The following is a 23,886-nucleotide window of genomic DNA, read 5'->3' as shown; positions in this document are numbered from 1 at the left end:
GATATTTTATATTTTGTAACTGTTACTCCCCAACAATGAATATTAGTAATACTAGTAATATCCACAGTAGTCATATTAACAGTAATAATATAGTAGTAGTAGTAGTAGTAATGTCAACAGTAGTCATATTAACAGTAGTCATATAGTAGTAGTAGTAGTAGTAGTAGTAATATTAACAGTAGTCATATTAACAGTAGTCATATAATAGTAGTAGTAGTAGTAGTAGTCATATTAACAGTAGTCATATTAACAGTAGTCATATAGTAGTAGTAGTAGTAGTAATATTAACAGTAGTCATATAGTAGTAGTAGTAGTAGTAGTAGTAATATTAACAGTAGTCATATTATCAGTAGTCATATAGTAGTAGTAATGTTAACAGTAGTCATATTAACAGTAGTAATATAGTAGTAGTCATATTAACAGTAATCATATTACCATAGTAATGTAGTAGTAGTGATGTTAACTGTAGTCATATTACCGTAATAATAGTAGTAGCAATGTTAACACTAGTCGAATTACCGTAGTAACATTAATATGAGTCAGTAAAGTAACCGTTGTTTGTAATGCGGTGATCTGAACAAGCTTGACAATGCGGCACTCAGTGCGCCTGCGCCACTTTACAGGAAGTGTTCACATTTGCTGTTACCAGCTGATGTAGCCAAATTGTCAACAGTCAGGCTAAACGCCTCAGATACCTGCGCTGCTGACACGTCCATTTCAACGGTAAATGTTTTTCTGTTTCTCTCTCAGTAGCCCCACATTATTCAGATGACCAGGTAATACTTTTATTGTGAACTGGGCGTCGGAAATATAAAGCTTAGATTCAGTTTAGTCTCGTCTGACCGGAGTGATCGGCGCGGTGTCCCGTTAGCACAGAAACGCACGATAAGGGGTGATGATCTGATAACATTAGTGTGGGAGTAACGTCAATTGTGTCACAGTGCAGGAATGCAGGGAAATTGCAATTTCCCTCTGTCAAGTCACATCACAACATGACGGTGAGGTTGAGTTCTGTGTCAGTGACTAATTTGCTGCAGTGATGGATGTTCAGCATTGTTGTCTGTGAGGAGGTGCAGCGTCCCTATTAAACTCTACTGTCACAGCTGGGCATTGGACGGTATTTTCAGCTCAAACTCCTTGAACACAGTCGACATTCAAGGCTGGTAGATGTAAAGCAATGCAGTGATAATGCAAACCTGTGTCCTACTATTTAATGGTTTCATGGTAAGAACCCTCCCTCCTGTTCTTTGTTAAATTCCAGTCTTCAGATATTATTGATCTGCTGGAAGAAGCTTTTGTTGCCTTGAGAAATAAATAAAAGTGTGTATGAGGTAAGAACACAGTCGGTATTCAGGCCTGGTAAATGCAAAGCACTGCAATTCCAACACAGACCTGAGACTTGATATTTCTTGATGTCATGTCAGATCTCCACCTTCCTTACAAAACCCATATTTAGAGAGGAACTGTGTGTACGTGTGTGAGGTCAGGCATAATCTCGCAGCAAAACCAAACCTTTCACTTCTCAATGCAGACAAAAACAAGAAGAGAAGAGTCGCAAAGACGTCATCAGTGAGACTTGACTACACTCCTGAAGGCAGCTCAAGTGAGTGATATCCCAGAATTACCTGTCTCCACTCCAGGGAGGAGGCCCAGCCCCCCTGCTGTCTCCTACGCAGGTCAGTATGAGCTCCAGAGGGAGTGGTGGCCGCTCCAACGGCACACTACCACAGACCAAGATCTGCCAGTTCAAGTTGGTGCTGCTGGGTGACATGGCCGTGGGCAAGTCCAGCCTGGTGCTGCGTTTCGTCAAGGGACAATTTGATGAGTTTCAAGAGACAACCATTGGAGGTGAGGACTGGGAAGTGTGAACAGTGCATGAGTGTGTGTGTGTGTGTGTGTGTGTGTGTGTGTGTGTGTGTATGTGTGTGTGTGTGTGAAGCAAAGAAGTTGGAAGGTTTTAGGAGTACCTGGTAACCTGTTCTTATTTCTTTGTATGTCCCAGCTGCATTCCTGGCCCAGTCAGTGTGTCTAGATGACACTACAGTGAAGTTTGAGATCTGGGACACTGCAGGACAAGAGCGATATCATAGTCTGGCTCCCATGTACTACCGTGGGGCTCAGGCTGCTATCGTGGTCTTTGACATCACTAAACCGGTATGCTATGAACAGATTATTCTGGGAAATTTGTCAGCTATTCAGGGTTTAATTCACTCCACTAAAACAGTCAAATAAGTGCATTAATTGCTCTATAACACAGCCTGTAAAGCCATTTAACTACATCACCTATATCACAGACAATCTGATATTACTATATTAATATCACAGCTATATACTGCCCAGCTCTATGCTTACATCAACATTATCTGACATTGTTACTGTGCTGAGGAGGTGAGCAGTTTGTCCGCTGGGCTAATATCGATGTATTATTCATCTCTTCATTTTTCGCTCAGTGTTTACATTTGTTGGTGATACGTGTGACCTTGGTGCTGTGTTTGTGCAGGAGACTTTTGAGAGAGCCAAGGCCTGGGTGAAGGAGCTGCAGAGGCAGGCCAGTCCTAACATTGTTATAGCTCTGGCTGGGAATAAGGCTGACCTGGCAGAGAAGAGACTAGTGGAGTATGAGGTAACACACTCCTGTCCAACTCCTGTTTGTGGGCAACATCCCATAACTGATTGCCTTTCCAAAGCTGAATGGCAAACACTGCTGGAGTAATAATTATTGGCACAATGGATGCTGTAAGAGCATGTTGGAGGACCTTAGCAATACAATTTGATGAAATTCAGTTATTTCTTTGCAGTTATTGTAATTGACAAACTGCTGGATCGGGGGGAGATATTCAAATGTAAACAGCTGAATTAGCATTTTTATTGTATGTCCATCTGTGGGTAAATGTAGGAGTGGAAATTAGGTGCGTGCTTGTGATTACAATTTTTCAAAAAGCTTACAAAATGCCTCTCAAGGATCTGTTAAAATCAAGCTGCGGTGATGTTTTTGTATCTTGGGCTTAACGCACATTTACATACAAATACTGGCGGAAAAGCACTTGAATGCACCTTTATCTGCAATTCTGTTAGAAAGCCTTATTTGTTAGAGAAGGCACTTCACAGCTCATATGTGTTTATAGTTGTCAAAGTGCTATTTATAGATATATTTCAGGCTTTTTTCTTGGTGCTTAAATAGCTGCTGATGTTACATTTGCATTTGTTTGTGATGTGTGGTAAAGGAAGCCCAGACGTATGCTGAAGACACCGGTTTGCTGTTTATGGAGACCTCTGCAAAGACAGCCATGAACGTCAATGAGCTCTTCCTGGCTATTGGTGAGATTCCCTTATGTTAATGTTCCAAAAATGAGATTTAGGCTATAGGAATAATTTTCTCTGCTGACTAAGGTTATGTAAGGTTATGAAATTTGGTGTGAATTCTTGAAGGGATTACCAGACATTGCCAGATATCAATTTTCAATAATTCCTCCTTGATATAAACTGAGATAAATATGTCACCATTTTTTATTTTGTCTTCTCAATACAGCAAAAAAGATGCCAAAAACAGACACCCAAAACCCTACACATGCAGCACGACACCGGGGAGTTAACCTCCAGGACCCAGATGCCCACTCAAACCGAGCCTGCTGTGGTGGGAACTAGACCTGGACAACCCCCCCCCCCGCCTCCTCCCACCACCAAGACCACCACCACCACGATCACCAGTATTCCACCATCAACACCACCACAGCCCTTCAACCATCCTGTCTCCTTCAACCAACTTACAGTGGGTGGGCTTGATGTGGGGAAACCCAGTATCCACTCTCCACCTCACCCTCCATTCAGCCTCCTGTTTGAGCAGACGGAAATACGGCGACGGGAACCCGGTGACGGGAACCTGGCGACGGGAACCCAAAGGAAAGAATAAGAGGAAGGAAAGAGCAGACAGAGATGGAGGAGAGAGCGAGAGAGCGATGTGATGTTTCACATCTACGTCTTGTGACCACGAACTGAGATTCTGCATTTGGAAATCACAAGGAGAGGTATAGTGAAGAAGACTGAGTCAGTGGGAGAAGGCAAATAAAGAATGTGGAGGACAGTGGCAAGTCTTTTTTTTTTCTAGTATTTAGCACTAATTGTGAATTTTCTTTTTGTCAGTTCTGCCTTGCATCATTTTAGTCACAGTCATTTGATTGCGTAACCTTGTACAATAATGAGCAGCACATGTTGGTGAGTGGCCAAGAAAGGAAGGAAGGGAGGGGGGAAAAAAAAAAAGGGCCAATACGCAAAAAATAAAGAAGCCAAATGTTTAGGTTTGCGCCTGCTTCCTTCATCTCCTTCGTTAAGAGCTTTGCCTCTTCCTGCTCCTCAACCAATCAAATCCCGCTGTGAATATTTGACACATGTTGCAGCCCCGGAATGATCCCGTAGTTCCTCATCCCCGTCTGTCCTTGCCTGATCTCCCTCTGTGCCGATGCCCACATCAGATAAGACACACGGCACGTCAGACTGTGCGTATTTATTGCCTGTTGTTTTTGTTTTTTTTTAATTGCCTTGCACTCACATTTCTCTTCTCTACTTGTCCAGTCAGAAACACAAACTCAAACATGTGAGGCATTTTAATTAAACTCCTTCAAATTCTGATTTCATTTTTGTTTGTATAAGATTGACCATTTTTTTTGCATTGTGTTTCTCTTAGATTTAAACACTTGTGTTATTAGAAAGATTGCTGTGTGTGTCTTTTTAAGCATTTTGCGGTTTGCAACGCCTTAGCTGAGTGCTTGTAGTGATTGTCAGCACCACAGGCTGTAGCTCTTTAAAAGCAACAATACAGATTTGATATGGAATGCTATGCAGTCAGATGACTTAAATATATTGCTATATGTGTTTGCAGGAATCTGTTAGCTGTAACTAAGAAAACACATTTCTCAAACCCAACAAAAAGGTAGCACTGGATTGAATTTATGACTCTGCACACAGGAGGAAAAATTGGCTCAAGATAAATCATATATCGGTGGCCAATGTCCTTGTAGAAGCACTGCTCCCTATTCAGTTTAATAGGTGAAAGAGGACAGACTGAAAGGTGGGAAAATAGTAAAAAAAAAAAGACTTTTCATGCCGTGTAGAAGAGCACCTGCCCATCTTGTGTTTTAATGTCCACACTTCATCCTTGTTCTTTGTCCCAAGGCTAAGCTGTTGGTGAAAATGAACTCATAGTGATCTGAAATACTTTAACTGATTCATTAGACTTGATATGATGCTCTTAAAAACAATTGTGTGCTTGGTTGCTTGATGAAAATGAGGAAAGAATTGATGAAAAAAAACAACAAAAAAAACAGAAGTGCCTATTCCCAGTTTTCTTTTCTTTTTTTCTTCTGTGAATCAAGTGTGTGCGTTGTAGTCAAAGTGCAGGAAAACTCATTTTTCCCTGACATTGGCTTGTACTATAAACTAGTAACTCAGCACCATGTCATTAGGCTATACTGTATTGGCTCTTTGTTTGGATGTAAAGAGATCTTGTCGAACACACTGTATGTTATATATATGATGGTATTGTCTTAATTTTAATGAAAGTGTATGTTAATTTTATCAGAGCACACTTGTGAACCGGGAATGGATTGTTTAAAAAGGACTCTCTAATCAATGTTATAAATCTGTTTGATTTGAACAATTATTTGTGTCCAGGGAAGCCTTATTTTAGCTATTAGTCATTCTGATAAATATGTGCTGAGCTAATTAAGGGTCTAATTTCAATCACTATTCATTTCAAAGCTTAAATGATGTATTCTTCTCCTACAGGGACATGGACAGCTCGTCGGCTCGCTTTTCATCGTAAAAATAGATTCACTCGTTCATTCTTCTGTGATCACAAAAACGTTCAGTGGTCTGTGCAATTTAAGATGAAAAAAGGTCATTAAAACAAAAGACTTGATTTTACAACAGCAACCAGATTGTGTATAGTGTTGAATAAAGCTGTGAATGACACTTTGAGTGTAGAATACTGACTGCTGCCTGCCCCCCCACCCCACCCCACCCCACCCCACACTTGCCTCATAAGAGAAACACTTGTGCCAAATGGCTGTACAATAGAGTATGATGTCATCAACACATTTTAAAATGATTTGTTTTTTTTATTTGACAGCCTCTAATCATTGCTTTTGTCTTGAAATTACATTTACAAAAAAATAAAATAAAAATAAAAAAAACTCAGAAATGTCAATTTTCTAAAACTTTCCTTGGTGGACAAAAATATATTAAAAAATGCGATCATTTCCATTAGCATTAACAAAGAACACTATTTTTGGGGCTAGAACTGCTTTTCTGTTGAAACTGAATGCAGGAACTACTTTTTGTTTTTCTCTGCCATGTATAGTCTGACTTTTTTATTAAAGCCAAACCTGTGTTTTGAACAGCTTATGTCAGCGGTTGTATAAAAAGGCAGGCAGTAAATACAGAAGTCCATACTAAGTTTCACATATCGATTTTAAACTAATGGAGAACTGTACACTCTGTGACAAACGACTTGGAGAGACTTTTTGTCTCTTCTCACCCTGATCTCTAATCCTCACATTCCTCGTCATCTACTGTCGTGTAGATGACCTGGTTCCTGCGTTTGATCCTGGGGGTCGTGCCCCTGCTGCCCGCGTCCCCGGCCTCGTCGCTGGTGCGCTTGAGGATGCGTGCGGCTGTGGCGTCTTCGTCGCTGCCCTCGCAGAGTCCTTCCCGCTCTGCTTCGGGGTGAGTGCGGGTGACGTCGGGGGTAGAGTGGGAGGGAGGAGGCAGGTTCATTAGGTAGGGCAGGTGAGTGGGTGAGGTGTCAGATTTAGGCTTGGGCAGGACCATACGGCTCGGGGTGTGGATTTCACCGACGGGTAAAGCGGATACCTTATCTCCCTTCGAATCAGGCCTGCTCTGAGCCCCAGTCTCTTCCTCTTCCTCCCACTCATCCTCTATTGTGATCTCATCTGGATTAAATGAATTTGATAATCCCGAAGTGTCTGTCGGGTACTCGCTGGGCTCTTCCACGCTTCCTACGCTATTTGCATCATCGTCATCTTCCTCCTCTCGTACGCTCCTACCCTGAACATCAGCGCCTCCGTGCACACCCTGGGCATAGAGGTCTGTGAGGCTAAAAGTGGCGCAGAGCTCGGTTGTCTGGGGGTTTGTGTTATAGCTCGGGGGGGCGTGGGGTTGGGGTTTATTGGGGTCATAGGCTGGTACAGTCCGGGTAAAGTTGTCTGGAATGGCAAGTTCACCGCTGAGCTCCTCTACCACCTGCATCATATCTTCTTCTGAAGGTGTGAAGTCCCACCTGATGGTTATAGACAATCCACATCACACAAGACAGTATGAACTCAAACCCAACAGCTGCAGGAGTATGAGAGGGAACTGACGGCAACCAGTTGATTTGTTCAAATAAAGAATATTACTCTGATTACTCTCAATTGATGACTTAACTAAAAAGAAAAGTCAGTGCTGAGAATTAACTGTTTCAAGTTTGTCTTCTCTTTTATGATAAACTGATGAGTTGTACAAAGCACACTACTTTTTGGTGTCACATATGGCTTTTGGAAATTGTGATGAGTGTAATTTTCTAAAATGTTTTACATAAAATCATTTGAAGTGATGCAGATAAATTGATAATGAAAATAATCCTGAGTGACCGCCCTAAAATATATAAATATACAATTTCTACATGACAGCACAAGGGACTGGCAACAGTTTAATGTGAGTAAGATTCCCTCCCAGAGGGTAATAATTCACTTGGTGCATGAAGTACAACTGTTGCATGCTGCCAATTTTTTGCCTTGTTATACTTGTAAGGCCAGATTTATAAAAAATAAGTGTTGTGATGATGACTACATCAACAGGAATTTAGTCACAAAGATTTTACTGCTTGTAGCTGATTGTGTTGGTTTCAGCAATGACATTTATCTGAATTGGTAAAGCTCTAACTCAAAATGCCAAAGTGTCATTCTTACATATTTTTCCCCTCACTGATCACCTTGCTTACATTTGCTCCACTGTTAATTTCACATGTAAATATCTGTGTACCGTTGGTGCAGGCCATTATTCTCTGGAGGGTTCCAGGGGTGAGGCGTGGTCCTCTGTAGACTGTTGGTGGACTTCAGAATCGCGAGCCATTCTGGATCATACTCCAGACCCTCAGAGGAGCCTGGTCTCTCTGGAACATCCACAACCTGCAACACAAATGTATATCTCATTACTTTGAACTCTGATCTCTACGCCTTAAATTACACTGAAGTCTTTGTGTATCCAACAACAGACAGGACGTTCTCTCACCTGTAAGAACTCCCTATGAGGCAGACATTTATCCAGAGACAGGAATTTGGTTACACGTGGGGCAGCATTACCTTTAGGCTAAGGATAAAAGAATTGACTTAGTTGGCATAATATATTGGTATATTTGTGTAAAAATGTATCAGCGCTTAACACTGACATTAGCAGCAATACAGCTAGTTAGTTACCGGATGCTGCATAAGGGCTGCAAATTTCACGTGAAGATGTGCAGAGAACCAGTAGGTGGGCTGGAGGTGGGCCAGAAGCTCTGCAGCAGCAGGACTCCCCAGTGTGTTCGTTTCCACTTCATGACGCAGAAACTTCTTCTTTCTCAACAATTCCCATGTGCTTCCATAGTTGTATATTCCACGTGGCCAGTCGTGGCTCATGAAAATGTCCATAGGCATACGCATCTAAGTGGTAAAAAACCATTTACACATAGTTTATATAAATAAGTGAACATCTTTTTGAGTACTGTGCAAGAGAACATGTTGAATCTATAATAGTTACCTGTTTTAGTTTGAACACCTCGATATTTCGGATGTGGTATACGCTTCGTAGAGTATCAGGGTTGTATGGAGGTACTTCATGGTGACCTGAAAGAGCACACATTCATTGTAAATACACTGCATAGTGTGTACAACTTTGTCCAGTCAGGCGGTAAAAAAACCTCTCACCTTTTCTGTAGTCATGTGATTTGAAGATTCCAGATAAACCACCAATTCTTATACCTTTGTAGCGAACAACACCAGCATAACCTATAGACATATGGTCAGGTTAAGCATTGGAATTAATAGAACAGGCAGGTAGACAGAATATCAATATCTATGTTATGTTTGTCTTTACCCAGGTAATAAATGTTGGGTGCCACCCAGCCTCCATAAGGCAGCTCCTGTAGGTGGTTGGAAGCCTCATGGTTCCCTCCGATGAAGATAGTCAGAACTGGAGCCTTCTTTTCTCCAGAATAGTACCTGCAACAAAGACAGAAGTATCAAAGTTTTTGTAAGTCTCACCCTAACATTGCACTTTTTAAAAGTGAAAATTCAAAGACCTACTGACTTGTAAAATGTCTGCATCGTTCTGTACTTGGCTGGCACTGCCATGCACTTCATATCTCCTTCATTTCGCACTGCCTGGAAGTCCCCGCAGCAAAGCAGCAGGTCCACTTTCACCCCTTCCTTCTTCTCCAGATAGCCAATGGTCTCATAAATCTTGTCAAGCTCACCATGGCAACAGCCTTCAACTGCAATCTTCATGCTGCACTAACAGGTAAGATGCAGACTCCCAGAGAAATTCACATTCACAGCGAGGGTTGGTTTGTGCTCTGTGCTCTGTGCTCACTTAGTGGCTGTCAGCCTTCACGCAGAGAGATGCTGAAGCCTGCTCCTTTGGAAATAACCTTTTGGTGATCTGCAGGGACACAAACAAAACTAATTAATTAAAGCATTGGTGATGGCATTTACGTCAATAAAAAGTATCAGTTATGACAGGAGAGCAATAACTTGTGAAGTATAAACAGACAACAGCAGGCAATGAAAAAGGAACTCAGTGAGTGGTCTTACAACAATCCTCACAATGCCATATGTACAATGAAAGTACTGATGGTTGCTGTTTATACCAGCTGCAAAAACATTTCCAAAGTTCAGCCAATGTTAATATGAGGCATCAGAAGTCTACATTAGTCAAGCCAAGCAGGTATCTTTCTGTTTAGTCTGACGTTTCCTCTGTTATTCACTGCTATTAATAGTATTTGTTTAAACATAGTTAACATAGTAATTGTTTTAATCAGTTACTGTAAATATTCAGGGACTCAAATTGTACTGTCCAGAGCAGAGCAGTGCAGCTTTAAACCATCACATGGACATACACCCCAGTGTCATGTTTCATCTGTTAAGAAAGACTGACTTGCATTGAGAAACGAAAGTCAGGGAAACCGAAACCTGGACACCACTTTTCATTAAATACTCAGAGATGCACCAGACACTGGCCGCCTCTAGGTTATCTAAAAACGTGCACATTAAAGTAGCGCCAGTCCTATTTCTTATCTAACATATATGGACTGCTGCTACTTCACATTCAACGTAATAGGAGGGCCTTTACACCATTCTCTGTGTAGTTACAATGGTGCAGTTACAATGCTATAGTAGCACAATAGCTGCTACGATTACATTACAAGACAGAACATGCAGAGGTAACTTAGTAGGTAATTAAATGTACAATAACGTCCCTTCATGTTGCTGAAACGAGCCAACAGCAAACAAGTGGGACGATAATGCTCTCTCACAAGCATGTCACAACAAAATAGAGACAAACTGAGCACTTACAGAGGTGAGATAATAACAGTAGAGTGTGTTTGTCCAGGCGCATACAACGTAAAGTTACAGAGGACGCATGGTTCTGTAAAAAGGTAACAGAGCCACGATTGAATGCATTTTATCACCCCGCGTCTAGTCAAGACCCACAATGCCTTTCCTTCTTGGTATAGCCACACTGCGCACGCGTAAACCTGTTTGTGAACATTGGCAGCAGATTCCATGACATTTGTGGACCGCATATTTTTGTCTTTTTATGCATTGTTTGATATAAAAATATTGAAATATATATCTATAATATAACACGTATTTTGTTTGCAAAATTAATCACGCGGTTTGAACGGGTCGATTTATTATGTCGAATCTAACTGAGAGAGACATCATCTACGTCACATTTATAAACAAAATTTACTTCAATGACAAATCCGCTGTCAGCAGGCTCGCTAAGTTAGCACCGCTGCCTGTTGTTGTTGTTGTTGTGTATAAAATATATATAGCTAATAATTACAGAGGGGAATATAGGTGCCATTATTTTAATCATAATGCTACCGAGCAGTTGCTCGATTTAACCGCAGTTACTTTAAAAAAAGCTACTCTGGGGTTGGGGGGCGGAGTGTCTGCAAAGTGCTGCGCCGATTGGGGCGCTCGATCGGGGGAAGAGAGATGGCGTGCTTGTTGGAGGCCCCTCTCCGCATCAGTGTGCTGTCTGTGAGTGTCTCTCTCATAGTTTCAAGTTGCATTGTCTATTTTACAGTGTGCTCTCTCAAGCAGTGGGCGGGTAATATGATTGTATCAGTCAAATTATGCTTGAAGCTGTGAAAACCGTGAAGGGTTCATGTCTTCTGTTAGCCTGAAAGCTAAGTTAAGGGCTTTGCAACATGTAGCACTCCGCCTACGTAAGTGTAGAGAGAACAGTTTTATGGTCAGAGCTCGCCCGGACAGGCGGTAACATAGAGAACATGTGAAAGGCATGTGTCCGCTCAGCCCGTCGGCGTGATAGGAGACCACAAACCAAACGATCGACGTAGCTGTCAGTGTCACTGGGAATGAGTTAGCAGCTAACCGCTACGAGTGAGAGTGCTGTCACCACTGTTCGTGTTTGAAATACTCAAACACTTTAAAAAGAAATGCGCAATGGAAAATAAGTTGCAGGACTGAGCTTTTTATTCCGACCCTCCGCTATTATCTGTGTCTAACCTCCGCAGCTTCATAATTACAATAACGAACTTGACGTATTAGTTGACATAGCTAACTACTAGCATATTCAGAGCTATCACAACTCTCTGGTTTAATTCTTCCATCTATATTATTATCTATATTATCATTATCTCATTACTATTATCATTATTTTCTTTATATTAGGTGTTCTCTTTTAAGAATACTGTAGTACTTTACTTACATTAAGAATGAAAACAGCGGTTCAAATTAAATGTATTATTAATATTAATACTACTAATAATAGTAATAGTAATTATTATTACTTTTATGGTTTCCTATTATTTCTCTTAGTAGCCGAAAGTCTAATGAATGGTATGGTGCAATGTATTCAAGTAACGTTAGGTAACAGGCTGCTAGTTGGAACTCGCTCAGCTAAACTTAAAGTTAAATGGAAAGCGAAAACACGCGTGTCTGAACTGCAGGAGTGAAACGCCCTGAGCCCTGGTACATGCACACAGAAGACTTCATGAAACACTTAAAGAACACTTATTTTTTTTAAGTTGCTCTATGTTATTGTATTTGTCTGATTTCAGCCATTACATCATTGATGCACGTAAAAGTTGTTTTCTAAAGGCAGGTGGGTGCAGTACAGCATGTGCTAAATAGTGTGTTGGCACCTGAAGCCGAATAGTAGCAGCGTGTTGTGTTGCTCCTCTGGGGTCATGTGGAAAGTTCTGGTTAAAGCTGTCAATGATATAAACAAATTTTCTGTTGTCACCATGCCACTTGGTGTCATAAAACGGCTAAAGGGATCAGGCTAGCCATGGATGCTGCTGCATGTGATAGTGGTCATGTGTGTGAGTCTACCAGAATGGGGTAGATCAGTGTCTTTAAGTCATTAAAATCTTTATTTTAGTTTAAATACAGGAAAACTAAATCAAATCTGCTTTTCAAATTTCTTTTAATGCTGTTTTTCCCACCAGGAAATAAACCTGATCATGCTGACACATAGCTGGACAATCTCTAGTTTGTTGTCAAAAAATGTCAAAGTATGCTCATATTAGTACATCATATCTGTAATGTCTTTAGTGAAACTGAGCAAGATACAATCTCATTTACTTTGCAGCCAGGTCGCCCAAGCATGAATTTAAAGTGTCTGTAAATTTTGCTGCTCACACTTCTGCTGTCATTACTTGTGCCCATACAGGAAGTCACTGCCACAAGTCGCCATTATGTGGACCGCCTGTTCGACCCCGACCCACAGAAAGTGCTGCAGGGAGTCATGTAAGTAGCTCTTGATGTGTATTTTGTCATCCCTAGTGCAGGTACAGAAGGGATACGCAGAGCTGGGATGAATTCTTGTGCATCACGGCCCTTGCTGGCTGCTAAAATTTTATAGATAGCATATTGCCACTATTAAAGCGTGGACTCTATTCAGCCAGCATGTTTCAGCTCAACTCGGAGCTGCCAGCTTTACCACCAGCTACCAGCTTATCTTTTCACAGGCAGTTGACTAAATTTGTTTAAAAAAATTACATTTCTTTTGAATGTTATGCACAGGAATGATTCTTTAGAAAACTGACTGACACTGCAGCGTTTCTATGGTTGCATGACCTCAGTGTTTACATGCACAAGCTTTCATGTGACAGTCCATTTCAAAATGCATTTCACTGCCCAGTGTGACTTCATATTTCTCTCTCTCTCATTCCAACCAACTCTCACTCTCTGCTTGTACTGCAGTGACTTGGACTCTGACTGTTTCACCTTTTATTTTTAACCTCTGGAGAGACTAGCTCTGGTTACGGCTTGTACCGCTCCACTAACCCAGCACCTGCCTGACTTGACTGCCTGCTACAGCTGTACTTTTCCACCAGGCTCACTCACCTGCTATTTGATATCATCTGGGGCGCTTGCAGAGTAGAGTAAAATACTGCAGGGAAAAGAAAAAAAACCTAGAAGACAAATGATCATGCTCAACTGTGTCCTACAAGAATATGTGAAACATCTGTGCATCCATGCAAACCTTCTTGTCGTATGTCTGGATATATCGCCCTTGCAGTGTCTGTGTCTTTATGATTTATTACATAATCAACCTTGTATGAAATGCATCATAAATGAGACAAATCCTGGTGTTATTTAAGCATTTTTGCATGTTCGTTACTTTATAAATACAAGCTCATTTTTATTGGTTGCAAAATTGTATCAACTCTTGAACTTTTGGCACAGTTGCATCAAATAGAAGCCAAGAGGGTTCCTCTCATCTGTATGTGTGTCTGTCTGTCTGTCTTCACAGTGACATGAAGAATGCCGTCATTGGAAACAATAAGCAGAAGGCCAATCTGATAGTCCTCGGAGCTGTTCCGAGGTATGTCTGCACACCACGTCTCTCTTTCCACTTTCTGACTTGTAAATATTTTATTCAAGGACATTCAAGAGATACCAGTAGCTGTACACAAGATGAACAAGAATTGCTAATAAAAAATAACAATATGCCAATGTGACAGCAGAAACGTCAAGGCTGAAGAGTTTAACTAATTAGCATCATCTGCAATGCACTCTACAGGTCACTCAGCACCTTTGCAGTGAATGTACTCTCTCTCTCTCTCTGTGTGTGTGTGTGTGTGTGTGTGTGTGTGTGTGTGTGTGTGTGTGTATGTGTGTGTGTGTGTGTGTGTGTGTGTGTGTGTGTGTGTTCCTTGGGTCCAGGTTACTGTATCTGCTCCAGCAGAGCTCTTCCAGTCTAGAGCTACGGACAGAGTGCGCTGTGGTGCTGGGCAGCCTCGCCATGGGTACAGAGAACAACATCAAGTCCCTGGTGGACTGTCACATCATCCCTGCCCTTCTTCAAGGTTGGGGCACAAACGCATACTCACGCATGCAAAGCCTTACTGCAGAGGATAACATCTTTGTGACTGGTAGAAACCTAGATCTAAGCAGCATCTGTGTTTTGTGCTTGCAGGTCTCTTGTGTCCGGACCTGATCTTCATTGAAGCTTGTCTTCGATGTCTCAGAACTGTCTTCATCAGTCCAGTCACCCCTGTGCAGCTGCTCTATACTGTAGGTCGCCTTTTACAGATTCTGCTTAAGATATAACCTCTTAGACTAGCAAACACGGAATAACAAGTACCTTTTTAATTGCACATTATGCAGAGGTCAAGACCTAACAATACCCATTTTACAACTACATTATGTGACTTTCAGGATCCCACTGTGATTCCCCATCTAATGTCGCTACTGAGCCGCTCACACAGGACCCAGGAGTACATCACACAGATCTTCTCCCACTGTTGTAAGGTATTTGTTGGTATTTGGCGACACAAAAACACTGGAGTTAATCACTTTTGTAGCTGGAGCGAAATTCATTGTTAATGGAATGCAAATTGTCTCCAGACCCCAGAACATCAGACGGTCCTTTTCAACCACGGCGCCATCCAGAACATTGCCCCTCTACTTATCTCATCCTCTTATAAGGTAAATGACTGTCTGTTTGTCTGTCTGTCTGTTAGTATATATACTGTAGCTACTGAATCAGATAGTACAGGCTTTCACACACGATGCTCACCTCCATATATAGCTCTCTCTCATGTCCTCATTGGCTCTTCAGGTTCGGATGCAGGCGTTAAAGTGTTTCTCGGTCCTGGCCTATGAGAACACTCCGGTCTCCCTGACACTGGTGACTGGTGAGTCCCCTCTCTTTGGTTCGAGCTTCACCTTTCAGTTCACAATCATTAATGGTTCCCGAACCTTTGTGTTTCCAGTGCTGGTGGATGGTGAGCTGCTCTCTCAGGTATTTGTCAGAATGATGCAAAGGGATCAACCCATTGAAATGCAGTTAACAGCAGCCAAATGGTAAGTGATATACAACCATCGTTATTAATATTTGTATTCTCTGTATACTTTTTTTTTTTTTTTTTTTTTACGAGACGTCTTCTCCTTCTGTCCCAGTTTAACGTACATGTGTCGAGCGGGTGCCATCAGGACAGACGACAGCTGCATAGTCCTGAAGGTAAGGCAGGTGCAACCGCACCTGTATTCACCACTATTATTACCATATTATATCAGTTCTTTATGTAACATCCATATGACTTCCTGTTTTTCATTCAGACCCTACCCTGCCTCGTACGAATGTGCAGTAAAGAGCATCTTCTGGAGGAGAGGGTGGAGGGTGCAGAGACGCTGGCCTACCTGATGGAGCCTGATGTGGAGCTACAGAGGATCGCAAGCACTACTGACCATCTAGTGGCCATGCTGGCAGACTACTTTAAGTACCCCAGCTCTGTGTCTGCAATCACTGACATCAAGAGGGTGGGTCAGTGGGTCTGAGAGGGCCCCTTTTTATATTACTTTATTTTAATGTAAAAGTTCTGTCACTTGTGGACACTGTGCAACAGTTAATTTTCTGTCCACTCTGTCTTATCCAGCTGGACCATGACCTGAAGCATGCACACGAGCTGAGACAAGCTGCTTTCAAACTTTACGCCTCGCTAGGCTCCAATGACGAGGACATCCGCAAGAAGGTGACTTCTCCTCAGGTGTATCTGTGTTTATATATGTTAATATGCACATATGTGTGTGTTTATATTCTAATGCACCTCTACTGTCGTCTTTTTCAGATCACAGAGACAGATAACATGATGGACAGGATAGTCAGTGGCTTGTCTGAATCTAGCATTAAAGTCCGCCTGGCGGCTGTCAGGTACGGTGTCTGTGTTTAGTCGTGTCTGAATACTAGTTTGTCTACGCAGTGAGTTATTATGAGGACAAAATGGATTGACAATTTTATTTCAAGGGCTATAAAAAAGTTTTAATTTAGATTTTGTTGCAAATTTTACAATGATATCAAATCTGGATCCTGTATTAAACTTTTAGATGGTCACAAACTCCAATGCCATGACTGATCCTCTCTATATGTTTTCTTTTACAGGTGTCTACATAGTCTTTCACGATCAGTGCAGCAGCTGAGGACCAGTTTCCACGACCATGCGGTGTGGAAACCCCTCATGAAGGTCAGTGCAGTTAGAAAAAAAACAAATCCAGTAAAGTTTTACTGAATGCAAAGACAAAATCTCTCTATACCTCTCTGAGCTGCTTTCACACACACATTGCAACCATGAAATATTCCGGACATTATTCAGAGCTGCATGTGCAAATGCAAATGTGGACAATAAACAGACTTTCCACTGCCAGCTCCCTAGTACAAAGTCAGTGTAAAGTCTGATTGAGCTCATGTGAGAATACAGCAGGTCATTTTCTGGAGAATTCACAGTGAGTGAGTGAGTGGGCGTATTGATGTGGTGCTGGATAAACGCAGCAGTCCAGCTAAGCTGCCTTGTTCTGACTGGGCCTGAATGCTGTGCTGTGAAACTTGCGCTAATGAGAAAGAGAACCTACTGTGATTTCTTGTCAAATAAAAGTCAATTTATTTCTGGTGAAAAGCTTAAAAACCCTGAATTACAAGCCTAGTGTACTTTTTGCATCATGTCATGCCTCGTGCACGCTCTACCTAGTAAAACAAATAGAATGCAGATTAACATAGTGTGTTACTGTTGTTTGTAGCTGTTGCAGAACGCCCCAGATGAAGTCCTGGTCATGGCCTCCTCAACACTATGCAACCTACTGCTGGAGTTCTCACCCAGCAAAGAGGTACACTCACACTCACACACCTTTATGTAACAAAGACAATAGATTATAGCAGTTAATTATTGACCACCTACTTTTGTGTGTATGTATGTGCAGCCCATACTGGAGTCAGGGGTGATTGAACTACTATGCAGTCTGACCCAGAGTGAGAGTCCTGCACTTAGGGTCAATGGGATTTGGGCCTTGATGGTAAGAATAGAATACTAAGCTTGTCTCGAGGACTATTGAATTTGTGACATGTGTTGCTGCCGGATGACTAAGTGTGAATTGTCCATTTCTGTGTGTGTGTGTGTGTGTGTGTGTGTGTTTGTTTGTTTGTTAAGAACATGGCATTTCAGGCAGATCAGAAGGTGAAAGTGGAGATTGTTCGATGTCTGGGGACAGAACAGTTGTTCCGCCTGCTGTCAGACCCTGACACCAATGTGCTGATGAAGACTCTTGGTTTGCTGCGTAATCTGCTGTCAACACGCCCAGTGAGAGAGACACACACACACACACTCCCACACACATAAATGACACCCCAAAGCATTAGTAATGTACAGTTAATTATACAATACTTGAAAACAACAGCCTTGATTAGAGGGTTTACTGGTCATTCTGGGATATTTGGATTCATTTTTATCTAAGTGTGACACAGAGCAGATGTAGTGTTCCACCTGAGTGCCAGCCTTGAAAGTGCCATACTTACTCACATTCTCTGTAGATAAAAATACACATGGGCCTCTGTGTGCCTTACTAGCATAAAGTCTCAAAAATGTAAAACACAGCAGGAATACTAATTCTCTCCGGCTTCATCTCTTGTTGTCAGCACATTGACCAGATCATGAGTTCTCATGGGAAGCAGATCATGCAGGCGGTGACCCTCATCCTAGAAGCAGAGCACAGTATAGAGGTCAAAGAACAGGTGAGTGCTCCCTCTGCATCATGCTTACGAATGCTTCTCTATACAGAATTCATTCTACAGCTGCTTGAAAAACCCGCATTGCAGAGTAAAGGCTCTGCAGGTATGATTATAGGTTATCCGCCTGGGCCGGTCTGGATTCAAGTTCAGTGGTGTAGTGGTATTTATAGAGATGTAAGCACATCAGAGAGCATCAGTTGACAATTTCAGTTTTTTTCTTACCTTGTCAGACGCTGTGCATCCTAGCTAACATCGCCGACGGCAACACAGCCAAGGAACTCATCATGACCAATGACGACATGCTCCAGAAAATCAAATACTACATGGTACAGTAGCTTCTCCTATGTACTGTAGCAGCTGTATACAGCAGTATGTTGTCCTAATTAGATAGATGATTATTGTCATTGCACTGATAAAACAATACAATGAAACTTAGTTCAGCAGCTTTCCAAAAATAGCAGCAAAAATTGAAATCACTAAGAGCCTGATAACGTGTGCAAACTTGACATTACCCGCAAAAAATGTGCAAGTTGCTACTAACACAACTACTTTAAACTGTGCAAGACAATACACGCTGTTCATTTAATATATTTGCCATAATGAATATTCAATGTGGGGCTTTTTAACCCCAGTGTGCAAAATACAGGGAGGAGAAAATGCAAATATGTTATTTAGCATTTACCAAGCCTGAAGGTAATATTTCTGACCGAAACGGCGTCTATAAATAATATCTTTTTGAAGGGCAGGTATTAACCGGCTGCTCACTGTGGAGAGGAGGAGACGGAGTCACAATAACAGAACGGATTTTTTCCACCTGTGTTAATATTTTGGAGTGGAATATTTTTGGTTTTACTAACAGCATTGACTTTGTCATGCAGCTTTCTGCTTGTCCAAACTCTCCATAAAGACACAGAGCCTCATTTAAATACTGATGTCTCCACCCTGTTGCACCTGTTTTCATATATGCAGTTATTCTCAGTAGATCACACGCAAAACACATGCAAATGAAAGGTGAAATCTATTGCACTGTGCATGCAATTTAGTACCCACTATTTAGGATCTTATTAGTAAATCAGGCCCTAAATGTACTAAAATAAATATTGGCCTTAAAAATATCATAATAATTGAGTTGTCTTGTTGTCTTTTTTTAGTAGTTCAGGCAATGCATCCTGTGTTTTTGTTCTGTTCTTCTCACTTGTAAAGTCTCTGACTTTCGCTGTTCCCACAGGGGCATTCGAATGTGAAACTGCAGCTCGCTGCCACCTTCTGTATCTCAAACCTTATCTGGAATGAGGAGGACGGTAAGTGACACATCACAGGAGTACAGGCAAGAATAAAGAATGAGGATGGAAACTGAGGAAATTTTAAAAAAAGCATATCTACTGAAATGTTGTAGGTGTGAGAATGGTTGACATAAACCTTCTCCCAACCAAACCACCTGCTGCTCAGTTGTTAATAGATCCATCCTTGTTCTTGCTTCCATGATATACAAGAAGAACATCATTTGGATTTTAATGCAATACATCCTAGTCTGTAAGACCCAAAGTGAACTTTGTTATTTAACACTTGATATTATGGTGCACTGAATGCTTTAAGAAGTTGCAATGCCATTCATGCCCTGTTTGGCTGGAATACAACAGAGGGGCCAGACCTATAACTTTGAATGTCTTTGACTGACTGACTGAGTTGCTGAGTAAAGTTACAGGGAAGTATTACATTATGCAAGCACTGGACACTGTGCCAGCAAAAATATCCCACAGTGCAATGCAATAGCCAACATAACATACAGTGGTGGATGGCAACCAAAGCCGCTCTGGTGAAATGTCAATAACACTTCAATTTGTCTAAGTGTAAGGTTCTACTTTGCTAGGTGTATATTAGTTCAGACTTTACGGTTGGCACAGGTTACCATGGTTACACGTCTCCAGCTTGTAAGGAGGAGTGACAGCTCAGTGTGTCAGAACATATTCATAGTACTGTTTATTCATACAAAAGTGTGTTTAAAGAAAGTACACATACTGTGAATCATATGCCCAGCCAGTGAAACAGAAGTTAGAGTGTGTTTACCTTCTGTACAGAATACATAAGCAGTGTGCAGTTACAAGAGAGCTTTAAATCACATCCTTTGTATTTGATTGGACCAATTAAAAGCGTGTAGGGCTCAGCAAGTTTAGTTTGATAAGCAGCCAGTGAGAGAAACAGAGCTACACAGGACTGTTGGCTCCACACACACACACACACACACACACACACACACACACCTAAACCTGTTGTTAGATCAGGAGAACGAGGAAGAGATGAATTCATTAGATTAGCTACTACGACCCAAGTGTGGTTTTGTCAGCTAGGCACCCGAAGTCAGATTTGATTGGATAAATTTTGAAATCTCTCTCTCTCTCCATATTGTTCTGTTAGCGACTACGACCCACAAACTGTCCTCATTTGATACGAAAACATTTTGTAAACACCATCAAGTTCAAGATAAATCCTCAAACATTTGAAACCATTTTACAGGAAAGGGAAAGACAAGGATTTAGATTTTTTTTTTTTTACATAATTGGCCTATAACCAGAGATAACTTAACACAGGGGCATTAGAAGTGGGAAAATGTATTTTTCATTTTACTGGGACTTTAAAAGCTCTCCAGCGTTTCATACACGGTCCAGCAATAAACCAGATTTTGACCTTGTCTTGTTGAACTGTAAAAACCCACTTAGTGCAAAGCTGAAGTGGAGCTGCAGGCTAAATGTCATCGTGTTACTGGCAAATATATAATTTCAGAATTCTGGCGTGAACATGAGGTTAATATTAGATGTTGGCAGATACTGGTCCATGTTAGAGTTGATTCATTTTCCTTACTGCTTTGTGATGCTTCATCAGGTTCTCAGGAGCGTCAGGACAAGCTGCGGGAGATGGGCTTTGTGGACATCTTGCACAAACTCACGCAGGCCTCTGACCCCAACCTCAGTGACAGGTAGGTCAGCAAAATGTTAAAACACACAATATTCTCATCATATATTTATTAGATTGCTGATCAGGGTGCACTAATGCTGTGTCTGTGTCCCCTCAGGGCGAAGACGGCGATGCAGCAGTACCTGGCATGACCACAGAGGGGAGCGATCCCCCACTGCCAGCCTAACTAACAATCATCGGGAGGACACCTGCCATCGGTTCTTTTGGTTTTTTTTTGTTTTGTTTAATCTGGAGGCTTGTTTTGTTGCACAAAGACACATTTTTGTTTTTTTTGGAACTGTGGCTGGACTCCCTTCACCTCCCACCCACCACTTAATACCACCACCTCAACTCAGCCTCAACAGTTTTGCTCACTCGAAACCTCATCTTGGAGACTCTGAGACCGTGGTTGTTGGGAAATCAACGGTTAGGAGGGTTTCACTTTTCAACGTTTTTCTTCTTTTTTTTTTCCCAACAATGAAGTGAATTTTTTTTCCTTTCTGGACTTTGTAATTTGAGATTTGTGATCTTTGGTTTTTTTTGTTTTTTGAGTGCAGCAGCCTGACACCAGTGCCACCCTGTTTGTCAGGAGGCCTTGGTGCTTTTGGACTCCCAGTAGAGGAGATTTTGGTCTCAGAGAAAAGGACTTGGAGGTTTGACACAAGAGCAGGGCTGTTGGACAGCAAAGGTTCCCTGTTTTATTTTTTTTATTTTTAATTAATGATATTACTATTAATATTAATTAATGTTTTCTTAAGGCATCACAAGCAAGGACACATTTGGAGAAAAAAACACAGACTGCCTATTTTGAAATTTGGGTGTTTTCTTTTTTTTTTTGTGGATACATACCTCGTAAATATATAAATATATATAAATATAAAACATATAAATATATATTTTTGGATTTTTATTTTCCCCCGACCTCTCTTGTTTGTTTTCGTTCATTCTCTCTGAACCATGATTCTCAGCACAGTAGGGTGAATCCACTGCAGGGTGATGCAAGCAGGTATTGGGTATGAACATGGTCTACAGAGGCGAATTAAGAAAAGAAAGAAACTTCCCTCATGATCCCTTTTTTTTCCCTCCACTCTTGTGGTTCTGTGTGCACTGGAGCCTGTCACTTATGTCCAGTATTCTTATAATCCCAATGGGAAGTGTAGTCTCAGAGTCGATAGCGCTGACTCTGACCTGCCCGGACGCTAATTAACAGGCATGAGTACACAGAACACCAGACATACAGGAAGAGGATACGTCTATCCTCACACCTCTAATCAGTAAGACTTAAAATGACAGTTGCTTTTTTCTGCATTTTCCGCAGTCCCCCCCTCCTCCCCTCCCATCTTTCTGTGTTTATCAAAAGGGATAAAAATGAAATTCCCGTGCTCCAGGGGTTTATTCCCTCTAATGTGTTTTGAGAAACAAGCGAGGAAGGAGTAGATGTGAGGAATGAAGGAAGAACAATTCGGAAACTGGCCTCGTAAGGATGAGGCACTAAGCGCATCCACAGCAGCAGAATAAAGTGTACCACTGTGTTTCATCCCTCTATCATATGAGTTTGTCTCCCATCAGGATATTTCTAGAGTGTTCCCTGACATTTCAAACCTTACTGAACCTCTGATAGAATGAATGTTACACTGAAAAATATATGCAGACCTGAAGAAGGACTTCCTTTGTGTTGCGTCTTTTTTCTCGTTGGAGGTTAAGGTACTTTTAGGTAAAAATGACAAAGGAGCGTAGGTTCGCTTCAGGTGTCGAGTTGTGTGTGTGTATGAAAGCCTCTGCAGTCACATGTAGCAAGGAGCAAACACAGTGCTAACTTTTTTTTTTTTTTCTGTTGCTCCTACTGTTGCCTCCCCATCTCTAATCCACAATGTCTAAAGAAAGCACAAATATATGCAAGAACAGTGGACTTAGCATTAAGTTTGTACTGCAGTTCATAGTTGCCTATCCTCAGGTTGTGCCTCTCATGTACACCCCTTACATTTGAGTCTCAGGTAAGTATCTGTTTCTCAAAAAAAAAAAAAAAATATGAACACCTTTTTTCTTTGTATTTATTTTGGGAAGTTTCAGTGACAGGCAGCCTCTCTTTTTCAGGAACGCCCCCCTGACCATGTTCACACTGCTACACACATTCACACCCCAAAACTTCAGTGTGATCTGCATCATTGGAGCAGTTGGGCCTCACTCACAGGCACCTCAGTGGTGGTTGATGAGGAAGGGGCTGAGTGCTGCTGGTGTTTTGGGGTGAGATTTATAACAATCTGAATGAAAAAATGATGTTTGCCACATGATAAAAAAAAAAAAATATGAACACGCTCCCAAAGTTTCCCAATCCAAACAGATGACAGCTAGAAATTTAGCTTATTCTTTATTTGATGATTTGGCATTCATTGCTATTATTTTAGATTTTCATTCAAAATAATGTGTTTGTGTATGTGCCGGCTACCTGGATAGGAGAACACAGCTGCAACTTGAAAAAACAGATTCAAAATCTCAAACTTTATTTATTCTTCAGAGAAACATGTGCTTCCCTGTCTGTGACTCGAATGTAATGCGTGAGAGGTGCAAAACTGGGGCTAATGTTTGCCAAATGTGATGGTTTTCCCAAGAGTAGCACAGGAGTCTGATATCTTACAAAAC

The 23,886-nt window shown here is 41.4% G+C and overlaps 3 protein-coding genes across 3 annotated transcripts; 2 read left to right on the top strand and 1 right to left on the bottom strand.

The window, feature by feature from the left end:
• The first annotated feature begins 646 nt into the window (after positions 1–646).
• On the top strand, positions 647–4,292 carry rab5b (RAB5B, member RAS oncogene family). The gene is made up of 6 exons (XM_053328817.1): positions 647–723; positions 1,532–1,848; positions 2,003–2,154; positions 2,501–2,623; positions 3,225–3,318; positions 3,530–4,292. Exons 2-6 carry the CDS (start codon positions 1,683–1,685, stop codon positions 3,643–3,645), a joined length of 651 nt encoding a protein of 216 aa, XP_053184792.1. The 5' UTR covers positions 647–723; positions 1,532–1,682; the 3' UTR covers positions 3,646–4,292.
• A 1,933-nt stretch (positions 4,293–6,225) lies between these two features.
• dbr1 (debranching RNA lariats 1) lies at positions 6,226–10,718 on the bottom strand. The gene is made up of 9 exons (XM_053328694.1): positions 10,608–10,718; positions 9,343–9,693; positions 9,130–9,254; positions 8,961–9,041; positions 8,794–8,879; positions 8,472–8,696; positions 8,287–8,364; positions 8,038–8,183; positions 6,226–7,294 (listed from the first exon to the last, which is right to left on the bottom strand). Exons 2-9 carry the CDS (start codon positions 9,537–9,539, stop codon positions 6,541–6,543), a joined length of 1,692 nt encoding a protein of 563 aa, XP_053184669.1. The 5' UTR covers positions 9,540–9,693; positions 10,608–10,718; the 3' UTR covers positions 6,226–6,540.
• A 321-nt stretch (positions 10,719–11,039) lies between these two features.
• armc8 (armadillo repeat containing 8) lies at positions 11,040–23,543 on the top strand. The gene is made up of 22 exons (XM_053328825.1): positions 11,040–11,303; positions 12,961–13,037; positions 14,047–14,118; positions 14,460–14,602; positions 14,713–14,810; positions 14,955–15,047; positions 15,144–15,224; positions 15,358–15,433; positions 15,512–15,602; positions 15,699–15,759; positions 15,858–16,058; positions 16,175–16,270; positions 16,367–16,449; positions 16,678–16,759; positions 17,310–17,396; positions 17,490–17,582; positions 17,717–17,866; positions 18,202–18,297; positions 18,525–18,620; positions 19,523–19,595; positions 21,175–21,268; positions 21,365–23,543. Exons 1-22 carry the CDS (start codon positions 11,259–11,261, stop codon positions 21,396–21,398), a joined length of 2,022 nt encoding a protein of 673 aa, XP_053184800.1. The 5' UTR covers positions 11,040–11,258; the 3' UTR covers positions 21,399–23,543.
• The last annotated feature ends 343 nt before the right edge of the window (positions 23,544–23,886 follow it).

The sequence above is a fragment of the Scomber japonicus genome, chromosome 11, assembly GCF_027409825.1.
Source record: "Scomber japonicus isolate fScoJap1 chromosome 11, fScoJap1.pri, whole genome shotgun sequence".
NCBI lineage: Eukaryota > Metazoa > Chordata > Actinopteri > Scombriformes > Scombridae > Scomber > Scomber japonicus.
The sequence above is the reverse complement of the archived record's forward strand: the minus strand, read 5'-3'. Positions and strand labels throughout refer to the sequence as shown.

What these genes read in the sequence shown, in the direction of transcription:
- rab5b (XM_053328817.1), top strand. Translation starts at nt 1,683, where the DNA reads ATGAGCTCCAGAGGGAGTGGTGGCCGCTCCAACGGCACACTACCACAG. An exon ending in AGAGACTAGTGGAGTATGAG is followed by an intron (nt 2,624 to 3,224) that starts GTAACACACTCC and finishes TGTGTGGTAAAG; the next exon opens with GAAGCCCAGACGTATGCTGA. An exon ending in TGAGCTCTTCCTGGCTATTG is followed by an intron (nt 3,319 to 3,529) that starts GTGAGATTCCCT and finishes TTCTCAATACAG; the next exon opens with CAAAAAAGATGCCAAAAACA.
- armc8 (XM_053328825.1), top strand. Translation starts at nt 11,259, where the DNA reads ATGGCGTGCTTGTTGGAGGCCCCTCTCCGCATCAGTGTGCTGTCT. An exon ending in AAAGTGCTGCAGGGAGTCAT is followed by an intron (nt 13,038 to 14,046) that starts GTAAGTAGCTCT and finishes CTGTCTTCACAG; the next exon opens with TGACATGAAGAATGCCGTCA. An exon ending in TTATCTCATCCTCTTATAAG is followed by an intron (nt 15,225 to 15,357) that starts GTAAATGACTGT and finishes TTGGCTCTTCAG; the next exon opens with GTTCGGATGCAGGCGTTAAA.
- dbr1 (XM_053328694.1), bottom strand. Translation starts at nt 9,539, where the DNA reads ATGAAGATTGCAGTTGAAGGCTGTTGCCATGGTGAGCTTGACAAGATT. An exon ending in ACCCAACATTTATTACCTGG is followed by an intron (nt 9,042 to 9,129) that starts GTAAAGACAAAC and finishes ATATGTCTATAG; the next exon opens with GTTATGCTGGTGTTGTTCGC. An exon ending in AGGTGTTCAAACTAAAACAG is followed by an intron (nt 8,697 to 8,793) that starts GTAACTATTATA and finishes TTTACCACTTAG; the next exon opens with ATGCGTATGCCTATGGACAT.